The 22,209-nt window shown below is 34.0% G+C and overlaps 1 protein-coding gene across 11 annotated transcripts in view; it reads left to right on the top strand.

Moving 5' to 3' along the window:
• Window positions 1-22,209, top strand: part of LOC106880617 (uncharacterized) — a 122,696-nt gene that overhangs the window by 22,565 nt on the left and 77,922 nt on the right. For 10 of the 11 annotated variants that reach the window (XM_089363675.1, XM_089363676.1, XM_089363679.1 and 7 more), the window contains exon 2: window positions 12,694-12,829. The exons of the other annotated variant lie outside the window; for it this stretch is intronic. In XM_089363675.1, the coding sequence (XP_089219801.1) occupies window positions 12,694-12,829 (136 nt within the window). The remainder of the gene's footprint in view (window positions 1-12,693; window positions 12,830-22,209) is intronic. 11 annotated transcript variants of the gene reach the window in all.

The following is a 22,209-nucleotide window of genomic DNA, read 5'->3' as shown; positions in this document are numbered from 1 at the left end:
TCATGTCACCTTTGTGAGGCTTAGCATCTTGAGATCATCCCACATGACATCTTTGCTTGTGTTACTTTTTTGCAGATTCCTTCCACTCTATCACTTAGCCCATCTTCATCCAACTTTCATTGTTCATGCCAGCTGTTTTCTCACTCTTTCACACTAATCAGATTCCTTTTGTATTCATTTGTTCACACACTCTGACATTACGCATCCAATGGAACATGCTTTCCTCATTTTCATTCCAGCATTCACACAATCTCCTCATTCAGTCCTATGTTGATTTACCATACAACATCTCTCTTTGTACTCAAACATCATATAATTTGCTCTTTACTTGGAAAAATAATTCCTTTGTTGCTAGCAATTGTAAGTTTCCTGAACCATTTCCAGTCTATTCTTAATCTGGGTGCTGTGCTTTTGATGCTCAGTTTTTGACTGCCAATAAAACAAACTAGTTAACAGAGGTTGTTAACTATTTCTAGGATGCCCTCTGAACGTTTGAAGAATATATTTTAAAGGTGATCTTATTAGTAAATTCAAAGTCCTCTCTCAGCCTGCCTATAATCAAATTGCATCTCTTGATACATGCATTAGGGGGAGCTAGGGGAGAGGAGATGACTGACAGTGTAGAAAATGGGATGAGGTGGTGAAGAACAACAGAATAGAAATAATAATAAAAATGAATACAGAAGAAAGAGAGGATGTATCATGCTATCATCTATTCGTGTGTAGGAATATTGGTCTCTTAAATTTTAGTTGAGTAAATTCACCTCAGTACATTTTTTTTTAACTTGGTACTTATTCTCTCTGCCCACTTTTGCTGAACCACTGAGTCAAGGGGATGTAAACACACCAACACTAGTCGTCAAGTGGTGGTGGGGAATACAAAGACACATGCACACTCAGATATATGTGTGTGTATGTATGTTTTTATATATATATATATATGAATATAATCTGAGTGTGTGTCATGTCTTGTGTGTTAATTTTCCATTCATTCCTTTATCAAGTTTTTGTTTAAATTTTGAGACTTCTTTTGGGCTTCTTTCAGTTTCTGTCTACTAAATCCACTCATAACACAGGTTGGCCTGAGGCTGTAATAGGAGACACTTGCTCAAGATGTCATGCAATGCAACTGAACCCAGAAATGTGGTTGAGAAGTAAACTTCTTACCACACGGTCATGCCTCTACCTTATAGAGCAGTATTTTGGTGTCAAACTTGTTAATTTATCAGTTTATGTTGAGACAGAACTGTTTCAATTTAAAAGTATTTCAAGAGATTTCTTGAAAATCTAATTAAACATTTAGAATTGTTGAAAAAACTGAAGATCTCTTGATGGTATGTGTAAAACAAATAGAAAAAGTATAGAAGTCTAATTATTTCCTTTTTGCAAAGATGTGCTGAGAAACATGATTGGAATTAATTTTACTAAAAGGCTGTAGAAATATCAACTTAAAATGATGTGTCTTTAAAATTTATCAGTACCCTCCCCCCATTCCCCCACAAAATAATCATTTGAACAAGTTGATTAGTTTACACTTGTCAGTGGTGAATCTTAGTAATTGGCTTTTATCTCGTTTACAAATGACAGCTGATGAATGAGTTCATTTATCATACACGCATACATAAAACCAATGTGGAGATATTTTAAACTGATTTGAATTTGCCTCTTAGTTGTCATGTAAAAAGATTCAGAGACAAGCAGCGGTGATTGAGATTTAGCTAGAGAGCTAACTTTGAATAAAACAGTATCCATGGAAATTTACCTTAAATACATGAGTTTGTAGTTTGCAAGGATTATTTGTTGCATAAACATTAAATAATGTAACGATTTTTTGCCAACCTAATGTGGCAGTCCCATTTTGGGGCGAATGCTACTGTTGTTTAGCCATCTCAGCCAAAGAGATGTGGGGATTCTGTGCCTACGAAGGGAAATAACCCCGAAACCATACAGTCCACAGATACTGCTTTGTGCTGGGTGGGGGTGCTAACCTCCCCGTTTGAAAATATAAGGACACAGATTGTGTGTCATATAGCCAGCTGGAGACAATGTCTCCTGGGGCTAAAATATCTCGTTGAGAGGTTTAGGAACAACAGTGTTTCTATTTCATTAAATAAACATAAGATAGATAAATGTGGCAATTCAAACACTGGTTTCCCACCTGTGATGCAGGAGACCAGTGTTTGATTCCTGGGTGAAGGTGGGTGCAGTATGTACATAGGTGCAAGTGTGACTCTGTGGTAAGAAGTTTACTTTCCAACCACATGGTTCCTGGTTCAGTTCTATTGAGTGGCGCTTTGGGCAAGTGTCTTCTACTGTAGCTCTGGGCCAACCAAAGCCTTGTGAATGGATTTGGTAGACAGAAACTGAAAGAAGTCCTTTGTATATATACACACACACACACATGTTTGTGTGTGTTTATGTTTGTCCTCCACCTCCCCTTGACAATCAGTGTTGATTTGTTTAATTGTTTCAATTATATTCCAAGGAGAAAATAAGTCATCAACAACTTGCTTTATAAGTATTTTCTAATACCTTGTACATGTAAACAAGTCTTGCTGCCATTTCAGCTTCTATAGAAATTATTGATCTTACTGGTATGGTACTCTTGTTCATCTGGAGTAATGTACTTGATATCATCCTGAAACTCACCTCTTTGCAGTGCCTCATCGTAATATTCAGTATTGTTGTTTGAAAATTTATTTGCTGATAATTTAGAGATTGTAAGGGAAATATTTCTAACTAGTTATGTTTAACATGGATCTAAGATGATTAGATAATCAGTGTATGTAGTGTAAATTTTTGTTTGGTTTGTGGTAAGCATCTATTTAAAAAGTACCATGAAGAAAATTTGTTATTTTGGTATTAGTGCTGAAGAGATAGAAAGATTATAATTTTGGAAGAATCTAATTAGTCTTTTATGAAGCCTTTCTAAGGGGAAAGGTTTATAGTCTTCTACAGTTAGAGCACCTTCCCTTTATAACCCTTCATCAATTTCCTGGAAACTTGTCTGTAAGTTGATACAACAAAAACAGTTCATCCAGGTCCATAACTTGAGCCAAATTAGAAGAACCCATTTGAATGTCAAAATAATCCTTTTTTATTTATGGGACCAGAGAACTTGGTTGAATTTGATCAAACTTTTCCTTGCTGTGAAAATTATATTGAACTCATCCTTGCTAAGAGTGGTGATATTTAAGTGAAAATGGGAGATTTATTTAGATGTACAGGTGAGATGAAAATATAGTAGTTGCTGATATCAAACTGATTGAACAAGGTGCTTCTCTCGGTTATTTGTTGTGCAATGTAAGGTTTAAATTACACTGAGTGTACACACATAACTTAGTGGTTAGGGTGTTGCACCCACGGTCTAGTGATTGTGATTTCAATTGCTAGACCTGGTTGTGCATTGTGTTCTTGAGCAAAACACTTCATCTCACATTGCTCTGTGATCACTTTGACACCTGACATGTACACTGTGCAACAGTTCAGACAATGTTGATTTGATGGAGAGTGTGAGCTGATGTACAGAAGATACATTTGATCACTATAAATAAATCATTTGGGCTGGTTGTTCAGCAGAAGCTGAATGCTCATACATTGTCCTTGATGGGAGAGTCCATCATATATAATAATAATTCCTACTTTGAATAGTGGTCCTTGCTATAAATAACAGCATATAAGTATTGGGTTGAAAATCCCTTTTGGAATGAAAATGCTGAAGGTTTTTCTGTTCTGAATTTTGTTTAGCATATTGCATGTTTTATTTATTTGTTGTGTCAAATAGTATTTTTTCTTGTTCAGATAAATCTGTTAAATTATAAATAGAAAGTCCTATTTTAAACTACGAACTTATTGTATCCTTCAATACATTGTCCATTGTTACACATTGCACTTCCTCTTGAATTTTGTTTTGTGCTTCTTGAACATTTTTACAAACATTAATCCGTTTGCATTCAGATTATTCTGTCAAATGTAAAGCTTATTTATTCACATTGTTTTCAATTAACCATGCATTATTTCATAGCTTCAAGATTTTGATGTGATTGTTTATTTTTAGAATGACATTGTAGGGTAGGTATGAGACATTGGATCTAGTCAACTTGAACATAGAATGAGTAGAATATTTGAGCTGGATATGACCAGTTTAAATGCTAAACAGTTAAGTTAAAGTATTATCTCTGCACTTGCATTAAAGTGATATGTTACTAGTTGAATATAATTTAGAACATCCATACCTGTTAAACTGAAGAAATACTGAAATGTTTTTCTTTACTTAAGCAGTAATGGTTATCATATATTTTTTTTACTAGCTTTATCAGACATTTCTATCATCACTATAAATGTAAGCATATTTATATCACAGGTCAGTTTAAGTAGCTTTTAGTTATAAGAATTTCATTTAGGTATGGCTGATCAAAATTGTCTATTTCGCTCTCAACATTTTAGTTTGTTGTATTTTCTTCTAATTAATTTCTAAGTGGTTTACCTTTTATTGAACCTTTTTCCCCATTGTCTTTATCTTCTTGGTGAGAAATATTTCCTTTTGTGCAATTAAACTTGCAATATGTGGCATGCAATAATGCATTTTATTAGTGTTTGAACTTCTGACTGTTTAGTCATCACCTTGTGTTTATTTAATTGCTAATACTCATTGGTATATACACATGCACACACAAACACTAATATTGAACAGTGAGAATATGTGTTCAACACACACACGTTTGTTTGTTTGCATGCATGTAACTATGAAAATTAGCTCTACTAGCAATAGAATATTAATTGAGCTTCTTCCTCCCTGTATTGAATTAGGTACTGTTTATAATTCCATCTGTTAAATTTTTGTTGTTATTTATTTCAGTTCTGGGATGTCATGTTTGCATTAATTAATATAATTTATCAAGTTCATTTTTTAATTGACTTGTGTTTTAGAAAAGAAGCAATACACATGAGGTACAAATTCTTAGCCTTCACCATTTGTACTTTCTACTTATTGTTGGAATAGATTATCTAACATTCAACCTTATTTTTTTTATCTAATAACACTTTCATTTTGAAAATTCCTTGCCAATTTTTAAGTTAATCAATCAACCATTTCTTTTTCAATCAGAATTAAAAGAAGTTCTAGCAGTTATCATTACCTTATTCATTGTTTCATACTAGTCACTATATTCTGAAAATGCATTTCTAATGGGTAGATTTGAATTATTGTAAATGTAAGTTTGCTTTCAAAATGACAGCTGTTGAAATTTATGTAATGATAGCTAGCTAATTACTTAATGGAAACTGTGGAAATGCGTAAGTTGGGTTGTGCTTATGATTTTATAATATAGACACTTTTGTCTGAGGATTATGACAAGTGTCTAACAGTTGAATAACTATGGCTATATCCACAAAATTAGCCTTTTAGCTTAGTAGAACTGTTGATTATTATTATAATTATTTTTATGTTTATAAATATTGCAACACGGTAGCTCTTGTTCAGTATAAATATGAAGTTTGTTATATAAGAACTTTTATTGTTATAGAAGTAGGACAGTGGATTGGTAAAATTAGCAAAGCAGTTGGTCAACAAAATGCTATTAGTTACGTATCAAAACATTCTGAATCTTGATTCCACTAAGGTTGTTGACTTTGCCTTTCATTTTTCTGGAGTCGCAAAGGTTGATCTAATTGACTATGCTGATCATTTAAGTGTGAGGTGTTGTGCATATGGTAGAAATTAATGATTATGAAGTTAGGGAAGCAACGATAATAATGACTGCTTCTTGCATCAGACTAATTTTTTTTATTAGTCTGTGTTCTGAATTCAAACCCTGCTGCAGTTGGTATTGCTTTCCATCTCCACAGATCCCCAGACTTGATAAAATAAGTAGTAAGCAAATGGCAATTCAATTAACTCCTCTACCCTTTTCTACAACATTATGACATTGTACCAATGTGAACAGTTATTATTTGTATTAACATTGCTATCATATTAAATATAATTTAGCAATAAATACACACGTAAGCTTAAAATAGATATAGGTGGGTCTGTCTTAACTTCTGACCTTGTTAATATAAAAGTAGGTGTTTTAAAATGTCAACAACAAGACTTCATGGAATGTTTTACAACAAATTTGGTACTGTTCATTATTGGGTCACTGTTTATGCACACCGGCTGTTGTATTGGAACAGCTGTGGGACTGAGTATAAATTGTATTCTTGAAGATATCAACTACTGATTTCTGTTGTGTCCAATGGATTCTCGGTAACAGGTTATTTTATTAGATTAATCTGAAGAGTTTTCATGGAAGAAAGATTGCTGTGTGAATTTTTAGATGGGTTGCATAGTTTGTCATCATGGCCATTTATTATGACAACAAAGGCATAACAAGAAATTGTACAAATTGATTTGAATCCTAACATATTTTTATTGTGAACTTTAAAAAATGGTTAATAAATGTCTAAAAAATATTGTTAATAAATGTCTCTTCTGGTTACCAAGTGAAAAAAATAAATATAATGAAGTAATGCCACAGTTATTCTCTCTCAAATGAAAACTACAGTAACAATATGACATGCAATTAAAAACCAACAAATTGGTTTTTAAGTGGTCTATAAATGGTAGTTATAATGACATTCTCATGACTGCCACTGTTGAATTAAACCTGGAAATATAGTCACAACCATTCAGAGTTAATTATTACATCAAGATAATGTTGTTTCAAGATCACAGTTGTGTATAACATGAAAATCAAGATTTTTTAACACACAAACATGCATCAACTCATAGACATGAGCACATACATACATGAACTCTTAGTACTAAGTTGAAACTATATCATGGTTCACATGTGCTGCATCTAGTTCTACTATGTATGCTTACACCTATCTACATTTATATATTTGTCCAGCACTCTGCTGATTGTGACACACAACTGCCATTAAATTAATTTATGCCTTGCAGAGTTTACATTATATATTGAGTTTATATCTTAAAGGAGTGAACTTAAGTGTCAGTCGTTTAAATTAAGTACTGGCATTATATTTATTATGTTTCTGATAAATAAATTCTGTTAACTTTCTTCCAGCACTTCTTTAGCTACACTTAGGCTTTGTAGAATCAGTAGTGTTTTTCTATTAGAATATGAAGAATCCATTGTATTTCAGAAGTATAAACTTGTTAGCAAACCACTGCTTCAATAAAACATTTTCAAGCTTAGCAAAATTCATAAGTTAGAACTGTCAGTTCAGTTATTCTATTGTTTCATACTGATGATAGTTGTAATGGTGTATGCAGGAAAAACAAATTCTTTTATTGTAGAGAAGTGTTCACCATAGCTTCTGAAAATATATAAGCACTTGAAATATTTCTTGCACTGAGACTATATATTCTCTATACATTAATATTATTACAACTGACTAAACATTAAAGTTTTCTATTTCTTCAGACATTCTATTTTAGTGAGTACACTGCCACTCTCAGCTGCCTGTCATTCTCAATTCTATTAAATATATTTTACACTGATTATATTCCGGTGTTTGTGGCAAAAATTTATTTTGACTCAACTTCACTTTGCATAAAGTATGGTTACATTTTCTCACACTTCCAAATATTTCTCTATTTTACATATTTAAGAGGATAATTTGTATTCACTTCATGCATGTAATGCACCATGAATGCCCCAGCTTCATGCAGAGTTACTTTAAGAATTAACCAAAAGACAAGATCTCGTCAATGTATTCTAAAGTGTAAGCCTCCCTTGCAAACCTTTGTATATCTTGTTTCTTTGCAATATATCATCAATACTGAAATCTTGGTGAAACTTGTACATGGTTTGTGAAGGGTGGTGATAATGCTGCCCAATAAATATTATTTATGTTCTTTAATACCATTGATGTCACGGGCTTCACATCTGACTGGCCTGTTTCACAGGTCACATAAAATATATCAAAATTGTTTTGTAATGTTTTCCCCCATTCTATTTACTATCAAAGAAAGTCTATTCATTTTGTTGTCACGTTTTAAAAGTGGATTTAGTTTGTTTTTGTTACCAGTACATAGTTTTGAAGTTTTAACTTTTTCAAAATTTATTTATAGATGTTTTACTTGGACATTTTGCACTTGAGTTTGAAATGAATCATTAATGCATAGATTATTTTAGAAATATACATCTGAGTAATATTTTAATGGTTGAAGGGAACTGTACAAACTGGTCTCCTATATTAAAATAGTTTCACATTTTTGCCATTTATTAATTATGGGTAAATTATTTCATATAAATTACTACTGACTAATAAAGTAAGAATTATTATGATTTCTATTTTGAGTTAAATCTTATGACAATTTAGAAGCAACAATTTTTCTTTTCTCTGTCTTCCTGATTAAAAGTGAAATAGTGTTTCAAAATATATCAATGCTTATTAAGCTCTTGAATTTTTTGGCTTTAAGAGTATCTGAAATAATCAAAATAAGAGGATATCATTTTTAAAACATGAGAAATAAGTTGTGAATTTGTTTTAATCTCTTTGCTCTAAACTAGGCGTTAGCTAGGTTAAAATCACTAGATTTTATTCACTTGTTATGTTTTAGAATTACATTGAAAGTTATTTTAAAAATATGTCTGCATTTAGCTAAAATTCTATATCAAAGTGAAAACAGAAATGAGTTGATTTCCATTTCACTAAAGATCTAGGCTATAGACTCTGGTGGTTTGTAGTTTTTGATTTCTTTATACAGCACTGTGATGTTTCAATGACTTGATTCGATCAATAAACAGATGAGTAGCAATCTAAACAAATTAATGAGGTTTATGTTTGCTTTAATATTTAGTAAAGGATGCTTCAGAATATATTGTTTACATGACAACTATTTCATCGTTATATTGGTTTTATGTCAGAAGGGTCTACCGTATCACATCTTTACAGTATGTGCTGTATTTGTATCAATATTAATCTTTTGAGTTATATTGTGAGTTCTTATTCTTTCTTTGGTCAACCTTGGCCTCAGGTACTACTATTAAAGATAAACTTGCGGTACTTTATAATGATCCACTATATCACATGTCAAAAGCATTACAATAATTGCCTCTCTAACATTTTTTTCTCATTCATGCACTACCTCACGTATCCAGTTGTTTCTTCCTGAAAAATAGTCTACATTTTATTCTGTTGCTACTCAAATTTCAGTACCATTATTAATCGATTGTTTACCAAACCTGCAGTGTAGTAACAATGACCTGGGTCAAAATGATCGATTAAAAAATGTCTAACCAATACTTTTTTCTTATTGTTGTTTTAATTATTTAATTGTACATCTTCCTTGGTTACAGCTAACACTGTAAACTTTTGATGTTAGCTTATTTTATTTTAATCCTTTTGTTTTGTTTTTCTTTCATATATCCTACAACATTTTTATTTCACCTTATTCACAGCAGCAATTCGCATCAGTTCACAGTAGCACTAGATATATTTTATATTGGTGATCTCATCTCACTATACAGTGTGTTCCCTTGATTGTAAAATATTATCTCTTAAGCAAACTACATGGAATTGGAAGAACAGTTATGAAAATTAACTTTTTGGCATTTAAACAGCTGTATCCTAAATAGTCTACATGTTTTTTTGTTTAAACTGGCCAGCTCTGACCTCTCACACACACCTATCTTACAATGTCATTCTAAAAGTAAACAGTCATGTCATTGAAATCTTGAAGCTACAAGATAATGCATGATGAATTCAAAACAATATGAATAAGCTTTACATTTGACAATATAATCTGAATGCTAAAGGGTTAAAGTTGTTATTGTTTGTCTTCTGTTATTCTTTCAAACATGTTTGCTATCTTCATTTATTGTAGCCTATTCCATGCTAGAAGTAACATACTATGCTATCATCATTGTTTTCTCATTCCTTTTTCTATGCTTGCAAAGGTCAGACATAACAGGATGTCCTTCCAGTTGCCAACCCTCACCTGTCTCCAAGCAAAGCAATATTCGTTTTGGCCAGACATGTTTTTACACAACATTGGAAATGTTGGCATCAATCATCTGACAGTTACAATTGAGAGTCACTATCTCTCTCTCTCTCTCTCTCTCAGACACACACACACACACACACACACACGCACACACGCACACACACACACACACACACACACACACAGAGCATGGGCTGAATCCAAACTACATGATTGGGAAGTAAACTCTTTTTCCTGCAAAATCATGCCTGCACATCTAGGAAAGCATTGTAGATGTGAATTTTCAAAGTTTAATACAATGGAATATTGAAGTCTGGCAGGCAATGACACATAACTGAGGCCTTTGGCAATATGTCATGCTTGAGTAGAAGACCCATCAAACCAAGCAAAATAGTTGTGGCAGATACTGGTGTCATGCACCCATTAAACTCTCAGAATGGTTGGTGTTAGGAAGGGTGTCTGGTCGTAGAAACCATGCTAAATCAGACTGGAGTCTGGTGTAGCCCCTCAGCTTACCAACCCTGGTCTAACTGTCCAGCTCATGTCAATATGGACAACAGACATTAAATGATGATGCTGATGATTATGTGTGTGTGAATATGACTTTTAAATGCATTTGTATATATGTATGTATACATATGTGTGAATACATAGAGCTATACATGCATGTGTATGTATGTGTGTGTGTGTGTATGGTGATGATGATGCATATAACACATTATATATAGGCACAGGAGTGGCTGTATGGTAAGAAGCTTGCTTCCCAACCACATGGTTCCAGGTTCAGTTCCACTGTGTGGCACTTTGGGCAAATGTCTTCAACTATAGCCTTGGGCCGACCAAAGTGTTGTGAATGGATTTGGTAGATGGAAACTGGAAGAAGCCAATCATATATATATATATGCATGTATGTATGTATGTGTTTGTGTGTCCGTGTTTATGTCCTCATAACTTAGCGGTTTGGCAAAAGAGGCCAATAGAATAAGTTCTAGGCTTACAAAGAATAAGTTCTGAGGTCAATTTGTTTGACTAAAGGTGATGCTCCAGCATGGATGCAGTCAAATGATTGAAACAAGTAAATGAATAAAACTATACATATGCAACATGTACACATCTATATGCAAAACATACTATCATTGTTTTAATCTCCACTTTTCCGTGCTTGTATAGATCGGATGGAATTCATCAATTTGTTAGCATTTAAACTGGCCATATCCAGCCCAAATATTCTACCTGTTTTATGTTCAAACTATCAAGATCTGGCCTCTTACACCTACCCTACAATATCATTCTAAAAATATGCTATCACATCATCAAAATCTCAAAGCTACAAGCTAATGCATGTTGAATTCAAAACAATATGAATAAATAAGCATTACATTTGACAGAGTGAGCAGAATGCTAAAGGATTAAGTTTGTACCCTTACTGCTACAAGCACTCATCTTTTTCCAAGCAAGGTGATATTTCCTTGTGACTGGGCATATTTTTGTGAAAGATTGGAGATGGATACTGCTTCTGTGATGGTGACACTTGTTTATAGCTATTGCACTCTGTCAAGACCAAATGAAACGGACATACATGCATCATCATTTTAGCATCCATTTTGCAAGAGCCATGTGTGGGCACTGTGTAAAAAGCACCTGTGCTGGCACCACATAATAATACCCATGCTGGTTCTATGTTAAGGGCACCCAGCACATACTGTAAAGTGGTTGATGTTAGGAAGGGCATCCAGCTGTAGAAACCAAGCCAAATCAGACTGGAACCTGGTGCAGCTCTTCTGTTTGCCAGCAGAGAAAACAGACATTAAATGATGATGATGATGATGATGATTTCCTATTTTCCTGTTTGCATTGGTCAGATGAAGTTCTGGGGTGACAGATGTTTTCCTATGTCCAGATGCTCTTCTTCTCAGTCTCACCTGTTTCCAAAAAATGTTAATGTATCTCTTAGTCCTTGAGAACAACTCATACCTCACTGACCAAACATGCTTTTGTAAAGGAGTGCAAACAAATAACACTGTATAACAGGGACTTTTGTTTATAGCATACTCAAGTCAGAACAGGGGAACACACACACACTAGGCTTTTTCCAGTTTCTGTCTTCTATATTTCATTCACAAGATATTGGTCAATTTGTCGCTATTGTAGAAGACATCAGCCAACAGTGTTCATAGAGTAGAAACAAGCCTGCACTTATATCATGCCTATGTAAATATATATTTGCTCTGTGTGTATGTGAATGTATATACATATATACAGAGAGAGAGAGAGAGAGAGGCATGGCTGCTTGGTAAGATGTTTGCTTTCCAATGACACAGTCTCAGGTTCACTCCAACTGTATGGTACTTTGGGCAAGTGTCTTCTATCAAACTGACCAAATCTTTGTGAGTGAATTTGGTCAACCGAAACTGAAAGAAGCTCATTGTATGTGTGCGTGTGTGTCACTGTCTCCATGCTTTGACTTCAAGCAAATGTCATTGTCATAGAAACTACCTTTCATTTACAATCGTCCATGAAAACATGAGGCCATGGAGAATATTACCTTACTTGGAGGCAGGTGAAAGTTGTCAACAAAAAGGGCATCCAACTGTTGAAAAATCTGCTCCAACAAACTCCATCCAACCCCATGCAATCATTGGAAAAGTGGACATTAAATGACAATGATATATATTTGAATTTGTTTATGCTCTTGATAGAAGTGTTCTAGTTTTTTCTCTTATTTTATTTTTCAGGAGCCAGATTGCGCAGTCCAAAAGCAGTCTCGAAGCTGCTGCTGAGGCTGCAGCCAAAGTTAATGCTATGCTTATTGCTAAAGGAAAATTAAAGCCCTCTCAACTAGTGCAGCCAGTTGTGAATGCTAAATCTAAGGTAAGATAGATAGTTTATTAGTTTTACTTTATAAATTCATTGCAATCAGTCACTTATTCTTTGTGTGTATTTAGGTGTTAATATACATACCAATATATGTTAAGGCTGGCAGAATCATTAGCATGTTGAGCAAAATGCTTGCAGCATTTCATCTGTCTTTACATCCTGGGTTCAAATGCCATCAGGGTTGACTTTGTCTTTAATCCTTTTGGAGTTGATAAAATCAGTACCAGTTGAGTACTTTGCTGCTCCCCTGAAATACTGTGCCAAAATTTGAACCAGACTTTTGTGTCTGTTTTGGCATAGTTTTCATGGCTGGATGCCCTTCCTAACACCAACTGCCCTGCACTGTGGACTGAGTGCTTTTTACATGGCACCAGCTATGGCAAGGTTTTACAGCTTAATACCCTTCCAAATGCCAACCACTTCACAATCTGGACTGGATGCTTTTTATGTGGTACCAACACGAACCAATATATATCAATATATGTTAATATATCTATATATGTATGTATGTACATATAAACATTTCACTGAAGTGAATGTCCTCAAAAAGAAATAAATGGAAAATATTGGTAATAATTGTTTGCATGCACAATGAGTTTGTTGTAAATTTCTTTTCTTTCAGTTAAAAATTACCAGAATGATTTTTAGTTAATTTACCAGTTGTATGTATATTGTGATGAGTATCTGTCTGTTTAACTCTTTACTATCAGATTAAACTGTCTAATGTAATGTTTATTTATTCACATTGTTTTGAATTAATCATGTATCATCATGTAGCTTTGTGTTTTTGTTGGTGTGGTTGTTTATTTTTAAAATGACATAGGGTAGGTATGAGAGACGAGATCTGGGTGGTTTGAACATAAAACAGGTAGAATATTTAGGCTGGATATGATTGGTTTAAATGCTGAAGTGTTAATATAGAACTGTCTTTGCCTAAATATTGGCTCTGACAAGAACATACTAGCTTTGCCTGTCTTTGTAACATTAATAATCAGCGCAAATATTAGCATTTATGATTAGTAATAATATCAGTTCTAATCAATTCTAAAAATAAAAATACCTTTTCTTTTATTACTACCAATAATGATTTGTCTATGAATGAAATTTTCCATTCACTCAGAATTGTTCCTTTATGCAAGCCTTTTGGAACTGAATTAATCAACTGTTTAAATAGTACATTTTCGCTCTCTATCCACCTTGTATCTTGTGGGGCATACCCTGATACCTCATCTCTACTACACTTTCTCTCTTTCCTACTGGGGTACCTATGTATCTCCTCCACAGCAAGATACCTATTTCTGTCCCTGTTACTTGGTAGGGAAAGGTACACACACATATAGACAGACATATGTACATGCCTACATGCACACACACACACACCTTTCTACCAAATCCATTCACAGAGCTTTGGTCAGCCCAGGGCTATAGTAGAAAAACTTGTCCAAGGTTCTGTGTAGTGGGATTGAACTAAAAAACTACGTAGTCTCTCATTCATGGCTGTTGGACAGCTGTTGACCTTTCAAGGTGTCCAACAAAAACTATCCTCCTTATGAAGCAGGCTTGGTAGGGTTTTTTGTTTTGTCTTTGATGGCCTGACCATGTGACAAGATGTACAGGTTTACATGTTATTAGAAGCTCTAAGAGTCACCACACACACACACACACACACACACACACACACACACACACACACACACACACACACACACACACACACACACACACACACACACACACATCCATCCAGCCATAAATCAATCATTCAATCATTTTACATGCATTTTTCCTTGCTGGCATGATTTGGGTAGTTCCACAAGATCCAATTGGTTGGAGATTCATGTCATGCTCCAGGGCCTCAGTTTTTGGCATGCTTCTGTTAGTAGATGCTTTCTAATACCACCCACTTTACAGAGTGAATTGGATTCATTATTTTTGTGGTACCAGGACTATAGAGATTGTCCTGCCATTGATAAGATTAGAGAATTTTCTCAAACCATACACTGTCCCTCCTTAAGAGTGTACTAAGTGTGCCTTTGTAGTACCAGCACTGGTGAGAATTACCTTGTAGGTAATAAGACTAAAGCTAGATCTTTATGATGGATGGAACAGACTTATTGTTGATTTTCCTGCTTCACTTGGTGGTTACTCTGGGCCTGGAGTTAATCTTTGGCAGTAACTAAAGTTCAAGAAAACAGGAATTGATATTTAGTTATAGCATTGAAACTTATGTTCTACAAATGTAAAACTGTTAATGTAGATTAACATTTTAAAAATTTGCTGTGTTGTATTATTTCCTGTTAGCAGTAAGTACTTGGCAATGCATAGGTTCCTCAATAACAAATAAATAACCTTGTAAACCAGTGAGAGAGCCTCTGGGTGATCATTCAACCAACTTTAAATAACTGATTGGAGACACCTTAGATAATGTAGTTGTAGACACCCTATAAAAGATAGATAGTAATGGGTGGAATGCATTTATCAAAGCCAGGATTGACCTCAGGCCATGATCGTCACCAGCGTCGCCTTACTGGCACTTGTGCCGGTGGCACGTGAAAAAACTTTCAAGTGAGGTCGTTGCCAATGGCGCTGGACTGGCTCCTGTGCAGGTGGCATATAAAAAACACCATTTGAGCATGGCGATTGCCAGTACCGCCTGACTGGCCCTCGTGCCGGTGGCATGTAAAAGTACCCACTACACTCTTGGAGTGCTTGGCGTTAGGAAGGGCATCCAGCTGTAGAAACTCTGCCAGATCAGATTGGAGCCTGGTGCAGCCATCTGGTTCGCCAGTCCTCAATCAAATTGTCCAACCCATACCAGCATGGAAAGCGGACGTTAAATGATGACAATGATGAATAAATATTGACCAATCCCCATAATTCTGATTTTTTTTTTCTTTCATTATTACAGAAAAATCTGTATAATGTCTGAAGATATATATTTCAGGTAATTTAAAATAATCATTTAACTACAATACTCCTCTGTAAATAGGATTTCCTGTTAATCCCTGTTAGGGATTGTAGACAAAGTAACTCTAAAACTGAACAAACTGAATTAAAAAAAACTCCCACACACAAACACAGTCATATTACTTTCCTCTACCTGTATATTGTGTGCTTATGTCAGTGTATGCTATGTGTCATGTGCGCGCACACACACACACACATATGTATATACCTATACACAAATGTGTATATGGCAACTGACTGCTGGTTATGGTGTTAGTGGTGGTGGTGTAGAGCTAGTGTTCAGTGTGCATTTTTTTCCCTTTTTTGTTTACATTCATTGCTTTAACACTATGCTCTTTCAGCTGCATCCAACCCATATTAAACCAGAAGCCATTATACAAGAGAATTGCTCTGTTTACCAATCCATGGTAAATTTAAAAACATACAACAAAATAACTATTTATGTATCAATGAAGGAACCCCTATGTTGATACTTGACCTGTTACAAATTGTTGTCAAAATCTCCCTGAAAACACTCTTCTCACTTAAAAAAATGGGATAACACATTTGACATTGCAGTCTTAAGTGTGTGTGCGTGTGTGTGTAGTTTCGAACATGACATTCTTAAACAAGAGATTGGTTAGTAAAATAGCTTTTTGCAGTTAAGGGCAATGAAATTTTGAGTGGATATATCTGATTTCCACTGTAAGAGGGTTAATTCTTTTCATGCTAGCATGGGTTTAGATGAGAAAATTGGACATTAAATGATGATATCAATGCTCTTCCTTACCCACTTTTCAAGTAAAGGATTTTTTTTTCATTTTTGAAGTCCTTCAAAAGTACAGTGACTGTAATTCACAATTTCACTCAAGCAAAGCTGTGATATGTCAACATTCATGTACAGTCATACTCTTGTGTCACATTAAAAACATTGGTGCTTTTGCCACATAAAAAGCACCCAGAAAGACTCTGTAAAGTGGTTGGCATTAGGAAGGGCATCCAGCTGTAAAAACCATGCCAAAACAATGGGGCTTGGTGCAGCCCCTGGCCTTACCAGTTCTTGTCAAACTGTCCAACCATGCCAGCATAGAAAATGGATTTTAAATGATTATGATGATGATATATCATTCAACTACAGTAGTAGTTGAATGATATTCTTAAGGTTGCAATTTACTCACACATAGCTTCTTTCAGAAGCTTGTCACTAATTCAGTTCTTAACCAAATTGAAAACTGTTAACAGTCCCTAGCTACATTTTGGCATTAAAAAAATTGAGATTCAATCCAGTAGAAAAAAGTTTACTTCAAAATTTATAGCAACATTATAGGAGAGTAAGTAACGCCACCAATCAAGTTTAGATCTAAATAACTTTTTTATTTCCAAAGCAAAATATATTTATCTTAGCTTCAATGAAAGAAGAAAGTGTGAAGAATTTCATAGTTTCGGTCCCATGCAACAAAAATTTGTATCACAAAAGTTGTGAGGTAAAATATCATGAACAAATATATAAAGCAAAAAATTGGATTTAAGTATAATTAACTTTTTTCCATTTTAAAAACAAACTACATTTTAATTCAGTTTAAATGATAGAGCTCAATTTGAGGAATTTCATGGTATCGATCTCATGCAATGAAGTTTTATAAGAAAAAGTTATGATTGCTTGTTTCTCAAATTTGAGAGTGATAATGTAGTTCTATACTTTTTTATGAATATAGTTCTATAAAGGGACTTTTAATATATGTCACTGGCGTCATTGAGATAAGGAAAAAATTATCAATGACACCGCTAACTGACACATTTGACTCATTATTAATTAACATAATAGTATAACCTGGAAAAAAACATGGATTACATGGAAAAGTGCGAGCAAGAGAAATAATATTCTTAAGATTATAAACCTGGAAAATTACAGGACAAATTATTACGCTTGGAAAAGTTCAGAACAAATTATTACATCTGGTAAAATATAGAACAAGAAAATTTTGCAGCTAAGGATAAAATTTGAATATTAAAAATTGTTTGATTTTAATTTACAAAGTAACATTATAATTAAAATGTTGACACACTAGAATACTTAAAAAATGAGAGCCAGATGTACCAACATAGCTAAAGTTTTATGCAAAGTAGAATAGTATATATGATAGGCAAATTCATTATATCAAAAATAGGCATTGGGTCAAGACTAAAAATGTGAAGACTTGGCAAAAACTCCAGCAAATTTTACTATCAATTTGTTGTTATAGGTATATTTTACTGTAATATATAATTAATTTTTGTATTATTCTACTTATTTTATTAACTAATTATGTACTACAAGTAAAAATGTTCTTGTTCTATACTTTACCAGATGTAATAAGTTGTCCTGAACTTTTCCAAGCGTAATGACTTGTCCTGTAATTTTCCATGTTTATAATCTTAAGAATATTATTTCTCTTGCTTGCATTTTTGCATGTTATATATATATATATATATATATATATATATATATATATATATATATATATATATATATATATAACAAACAGTGTGGGTATAGTTGGAATGCCTTTCATCATGACAAATTGACTTTCCTCATCATATAAGACTTATATCTGATGTCCTCGTGGACGACATTTCTTACTGTTCTTTCTGATACATGAAGATCTTTTGCAATTGACGTCATGGACTTTCTGGGATTGTAATCAATGGTCTATTGAACTTGCTGGATAAATTCAGGTGTTCTGATGATTTCAGAGCATTTAAAATGCTTTTTATGCTTTGATACTGGTGATATTGTTACCATCTTCAGTCTCTAGCTCCTTACAAACTTTGTAGACGAAAGATCTGGCAACTTTTAAAAATCGAGATATTTCTAAATTGCTATGCTCATCCTTTATAACCACAATAACAGCATGCCTCTTCATTTCTTGAGTTAGCTAAGCTACTGCCATTATTATTTTATGAAACAAAGATAATACAGAGTTAGCAAAAAATGCAGCAATGACCCAAAAAAGGTATGTCCTCAAATACCTTACACACTCTGTTTATGTCTGTGAAGGCCATATATCTCACTACATATGTGTGGATGTGTGGAGATGTAAAAGAAAATGCATAAACAACCCAAAGAAACCAAAGTTTGAAAAAAAAAACAACCCAATTCTCCTCTGGAATGTTCTGAAATAAATACAGCAATTAAAACTGCTATGTATTTTTCATTTTTAATTAAAAGTTAAATCCAGACAACTACACAAATGAATTAATTTCTTTCTTTGCTTTCCCATGGCCAAATTCTAATTTTAAGCTATGTCCAAAGTTCAAAATTTAAGGGGATTTAGCATTATGTCAAAAACAATGGAAATGGATCTTTTGCAGAGAATATTGTGCATATAAAGATCTTGTGCAGTTATACCTTAGATTAGAATCATTATATAAATTTGTGGGAACATCTGTGTTTGTATCCTACCAGAAGCTTACAGCCACTCTATTTTCCTCTATCTGTCCATATGATTTTGCGTGTGCATGTGTGTGTGTACATTTACCACATTCCATCTCTTTATTACTAATTAATAAAGCAAAGTTACATGTAAGTGTAAGCATGTGTGTGTTTGAGTTAGAAAGAGGAAAAAAACAGGTAGTGAGGACAAGAGAAAAGGGGAGACATACTGGCAATCGTAATTAGACAGGGAAAGCAAGAAAAAGGAGAGAGAGATAGACATGTGTTTAATGAGTAGTTGTTAACAAATAGTTAAGATCAGAGAAATCGGATTTAAACACATTTATTTACACAGACTTGTATATAAGAGAAAGGTAGAAAGGGGAGGATGTAAAACAAGTGGTTCACTTTCTTGGTGTTCTCAATTCAAATGAAGACTGTGTATAAATATATGCACTTAATTGCTGCTATGTCTGTTGTGCAGTTCAATGCTGTTAAGTCTCAGTTATCCATGCAACACTAGCTACTTACTGCTGGTATTATATGTACACACATACACATGCATCCACATAACTTTGTTATCTATACACTGTGTGTGTGTGTGTATACACATTTATGTATTTGTTTTTTAAGATTCCTGATGTGAAATTGTGTGTTGAATCAGATATTGTTATATTTGCGGACGGTCATATTTTTGCCAATTATATAAAATTTCTAGTACAAGAAGATGGAATGAACAGCCTTTAATTCAAATCACAATAATTGTTTCTGTGCGTTAGTAACAGCTATTAGTTGCTGAATTTTCCATTTATACATATTATTGTATAAATATGATCCTGCAATAGCTGTGTACTCACACCAGATGTGTGGGAGTGAAAACCATAGGTCCAACCCAGTGCTATGAAGCAAGAGGAATCCTGCTGTATGATGGCATATGGTAGCTGATAACTGTAAAGGAGCTTTGAAAAGGCATATTATAAGGTTATTACCCAGATGATATTTAATATATATATATATATATATATATGGAGAGAGAGAGAGAGAGAGAGAGAGATAATATATATAGCTGCAGCATATATATTAATAATATATATAGCTGCAGGCATGTCTGTGTGGTAAAGAAGTTCACTACTTAACCATGCAGTTTTGAGTTCCCTTCTACCCATTTTACCTTGTGATGCATCGGGTAAGTGGCAGACAAAAACTGTACCAAAGTCTGATGTGTGTGTAGGTGTAGGAATGACTTGTTTAGAAGCTTGCTTGCCAACCATGTGGTCTCAGGTTCAGTTCCACTATATTTGATGTTCACTCAAAGTTTCTAAATTCTTATGATGTATATATACCCAACTCCCAGCCTCTCCAATTTCTCTCGCTATCATTTGCTATAATTGTGTCTTCCTCATCTCTAAACATCTCTCCTCACACTCTTATAGAACATGCCCCTCTATTCCCTCTGTACTACTTATACCTCACTCCACTGATCCCTGCAGGTAGACCCCAATACATCTCCATCTCTAACACCATCTGTTTCTCTCTCTGATTGCCTTTATCTTTTACTCTAACTCCCCCCTTCCTTTCCTTCCTTGTCCTATTGGAGTAGCCAAGTATCTCCTCTATAGTAAGACAACTCTGTCCCTCTATTGTACTCTAATCTCTCACCTGGCACACAGCCACTTTCTTTGATTCCACTCCTTCTCTCAGCTGAGAGGTCTTTTGTCATGTAAGCTACTTGGCAACCATGGTGCTGGTGCCACATAAGAAGCACTCGTGCTGGTCTCGCGTAAGAAGTATTTGTGCTGGATCACATAAGAAGTATTTGTGCTGGATCACATAAGAAGTATCTGTGCTGGTACCACATAAGAAGCACCCAGCACATTCTGTAAAGTGGCATTAGGAAAGGCATCCAGCCTTCTGGTTTGCCTGCTCCTGTCAAACTATCCAACTCATGCCAGCATTGAAAATGACATTAAGTACTGCTGATGATGATACACACATGTGTTTGTACATATGTATGTATGGCCTACTGATTCTGACCAAAGTCTGTATCCTGCTTTAATATTGTTATTGTAATAGACCCACTTCCTTTGACCTATCAATCAATCCAAGGCTGAGTGCTTTCACTGCAGGTACAGCTTTTAGGTATTTATACTTACATTAGTCCAGAACATTACAATTTGCAGCAGCTACAACCTTTTGTACAACCCACTTTGTTGACTTCAAATGAATACTACTATTCTTTTCTTTCATATATGATTTTTTTCCTAACTACTGTTCTATTAATAGGATTTCTAATCTCTAAGCATTATTGGAAAACTAGTGACCTTAAACATATTGAGAGAGAATGGCAAAAAAGTTGTATAACAATTTTTTTTAATGACTAAGTAATTTCTAACTAGTAGTATCCATGGTTATTCTATGATTATTTTGAAACTAAGTTGGCTGGAAGTTTATAGAAAACTATGAAATATAAGTCACAGGTTATACCATGCAGACAATTTCTAAAAAGGATGAAACATTGCTATACATGATTACCAATGATGAGAAATTTTTAAAACTTCACATTGAATAAACAAAAAAAAAAAGAAGGAAAGAAAGAAGTGAATTCTGATTCATATTGGGATAAAATGATTATCTCTATCAGGAAGTAAACAATCTTAACTACAGAACAAAATTGAAGATGTAATCTATCCATAGTATTATTCTACTATTGTGTAACTAAGTTGGTAAAGGTTTAACAAATTTTAATACACTGTATTACATTTTTATTTTCAAAAGAAAGGAATGTTCATATGGCTAGTTCTCATGAACAACATACATTGCTGCTCCACTGAGCTGTGGATTTTGGAAAACATGTCAGTAATGCAAGTGCAATTATATCAATATGATTAAAAAGTTTGCTTTGCAACCATGTGGTTCTGGATTTAATCCCATTCTGTAGTAACTAAGTTGGTAAAGTGTTCTCTTCTATAGCATTTGAGTGAAATTTAGTTAGCAAACACAGTATAGAACTCTATTG

Source organism: Octopus bimaculoides, chromosome 15 (genome assembly GCF_046866305.1).
Source record: "Octopus bimaculoides isolate indiv1 chromosome 15, ASM4686630v1, whole genome shotgun sequence".
NCBI lineage: Eukaryota > Metazoa > Mollusca > Cephalopoda > Octopoda > Octopodidae > Octopus > Octopus bimaculoides.
This window is presented reverse-complemented; position numbering and strand designations above follow the sequence as displayed.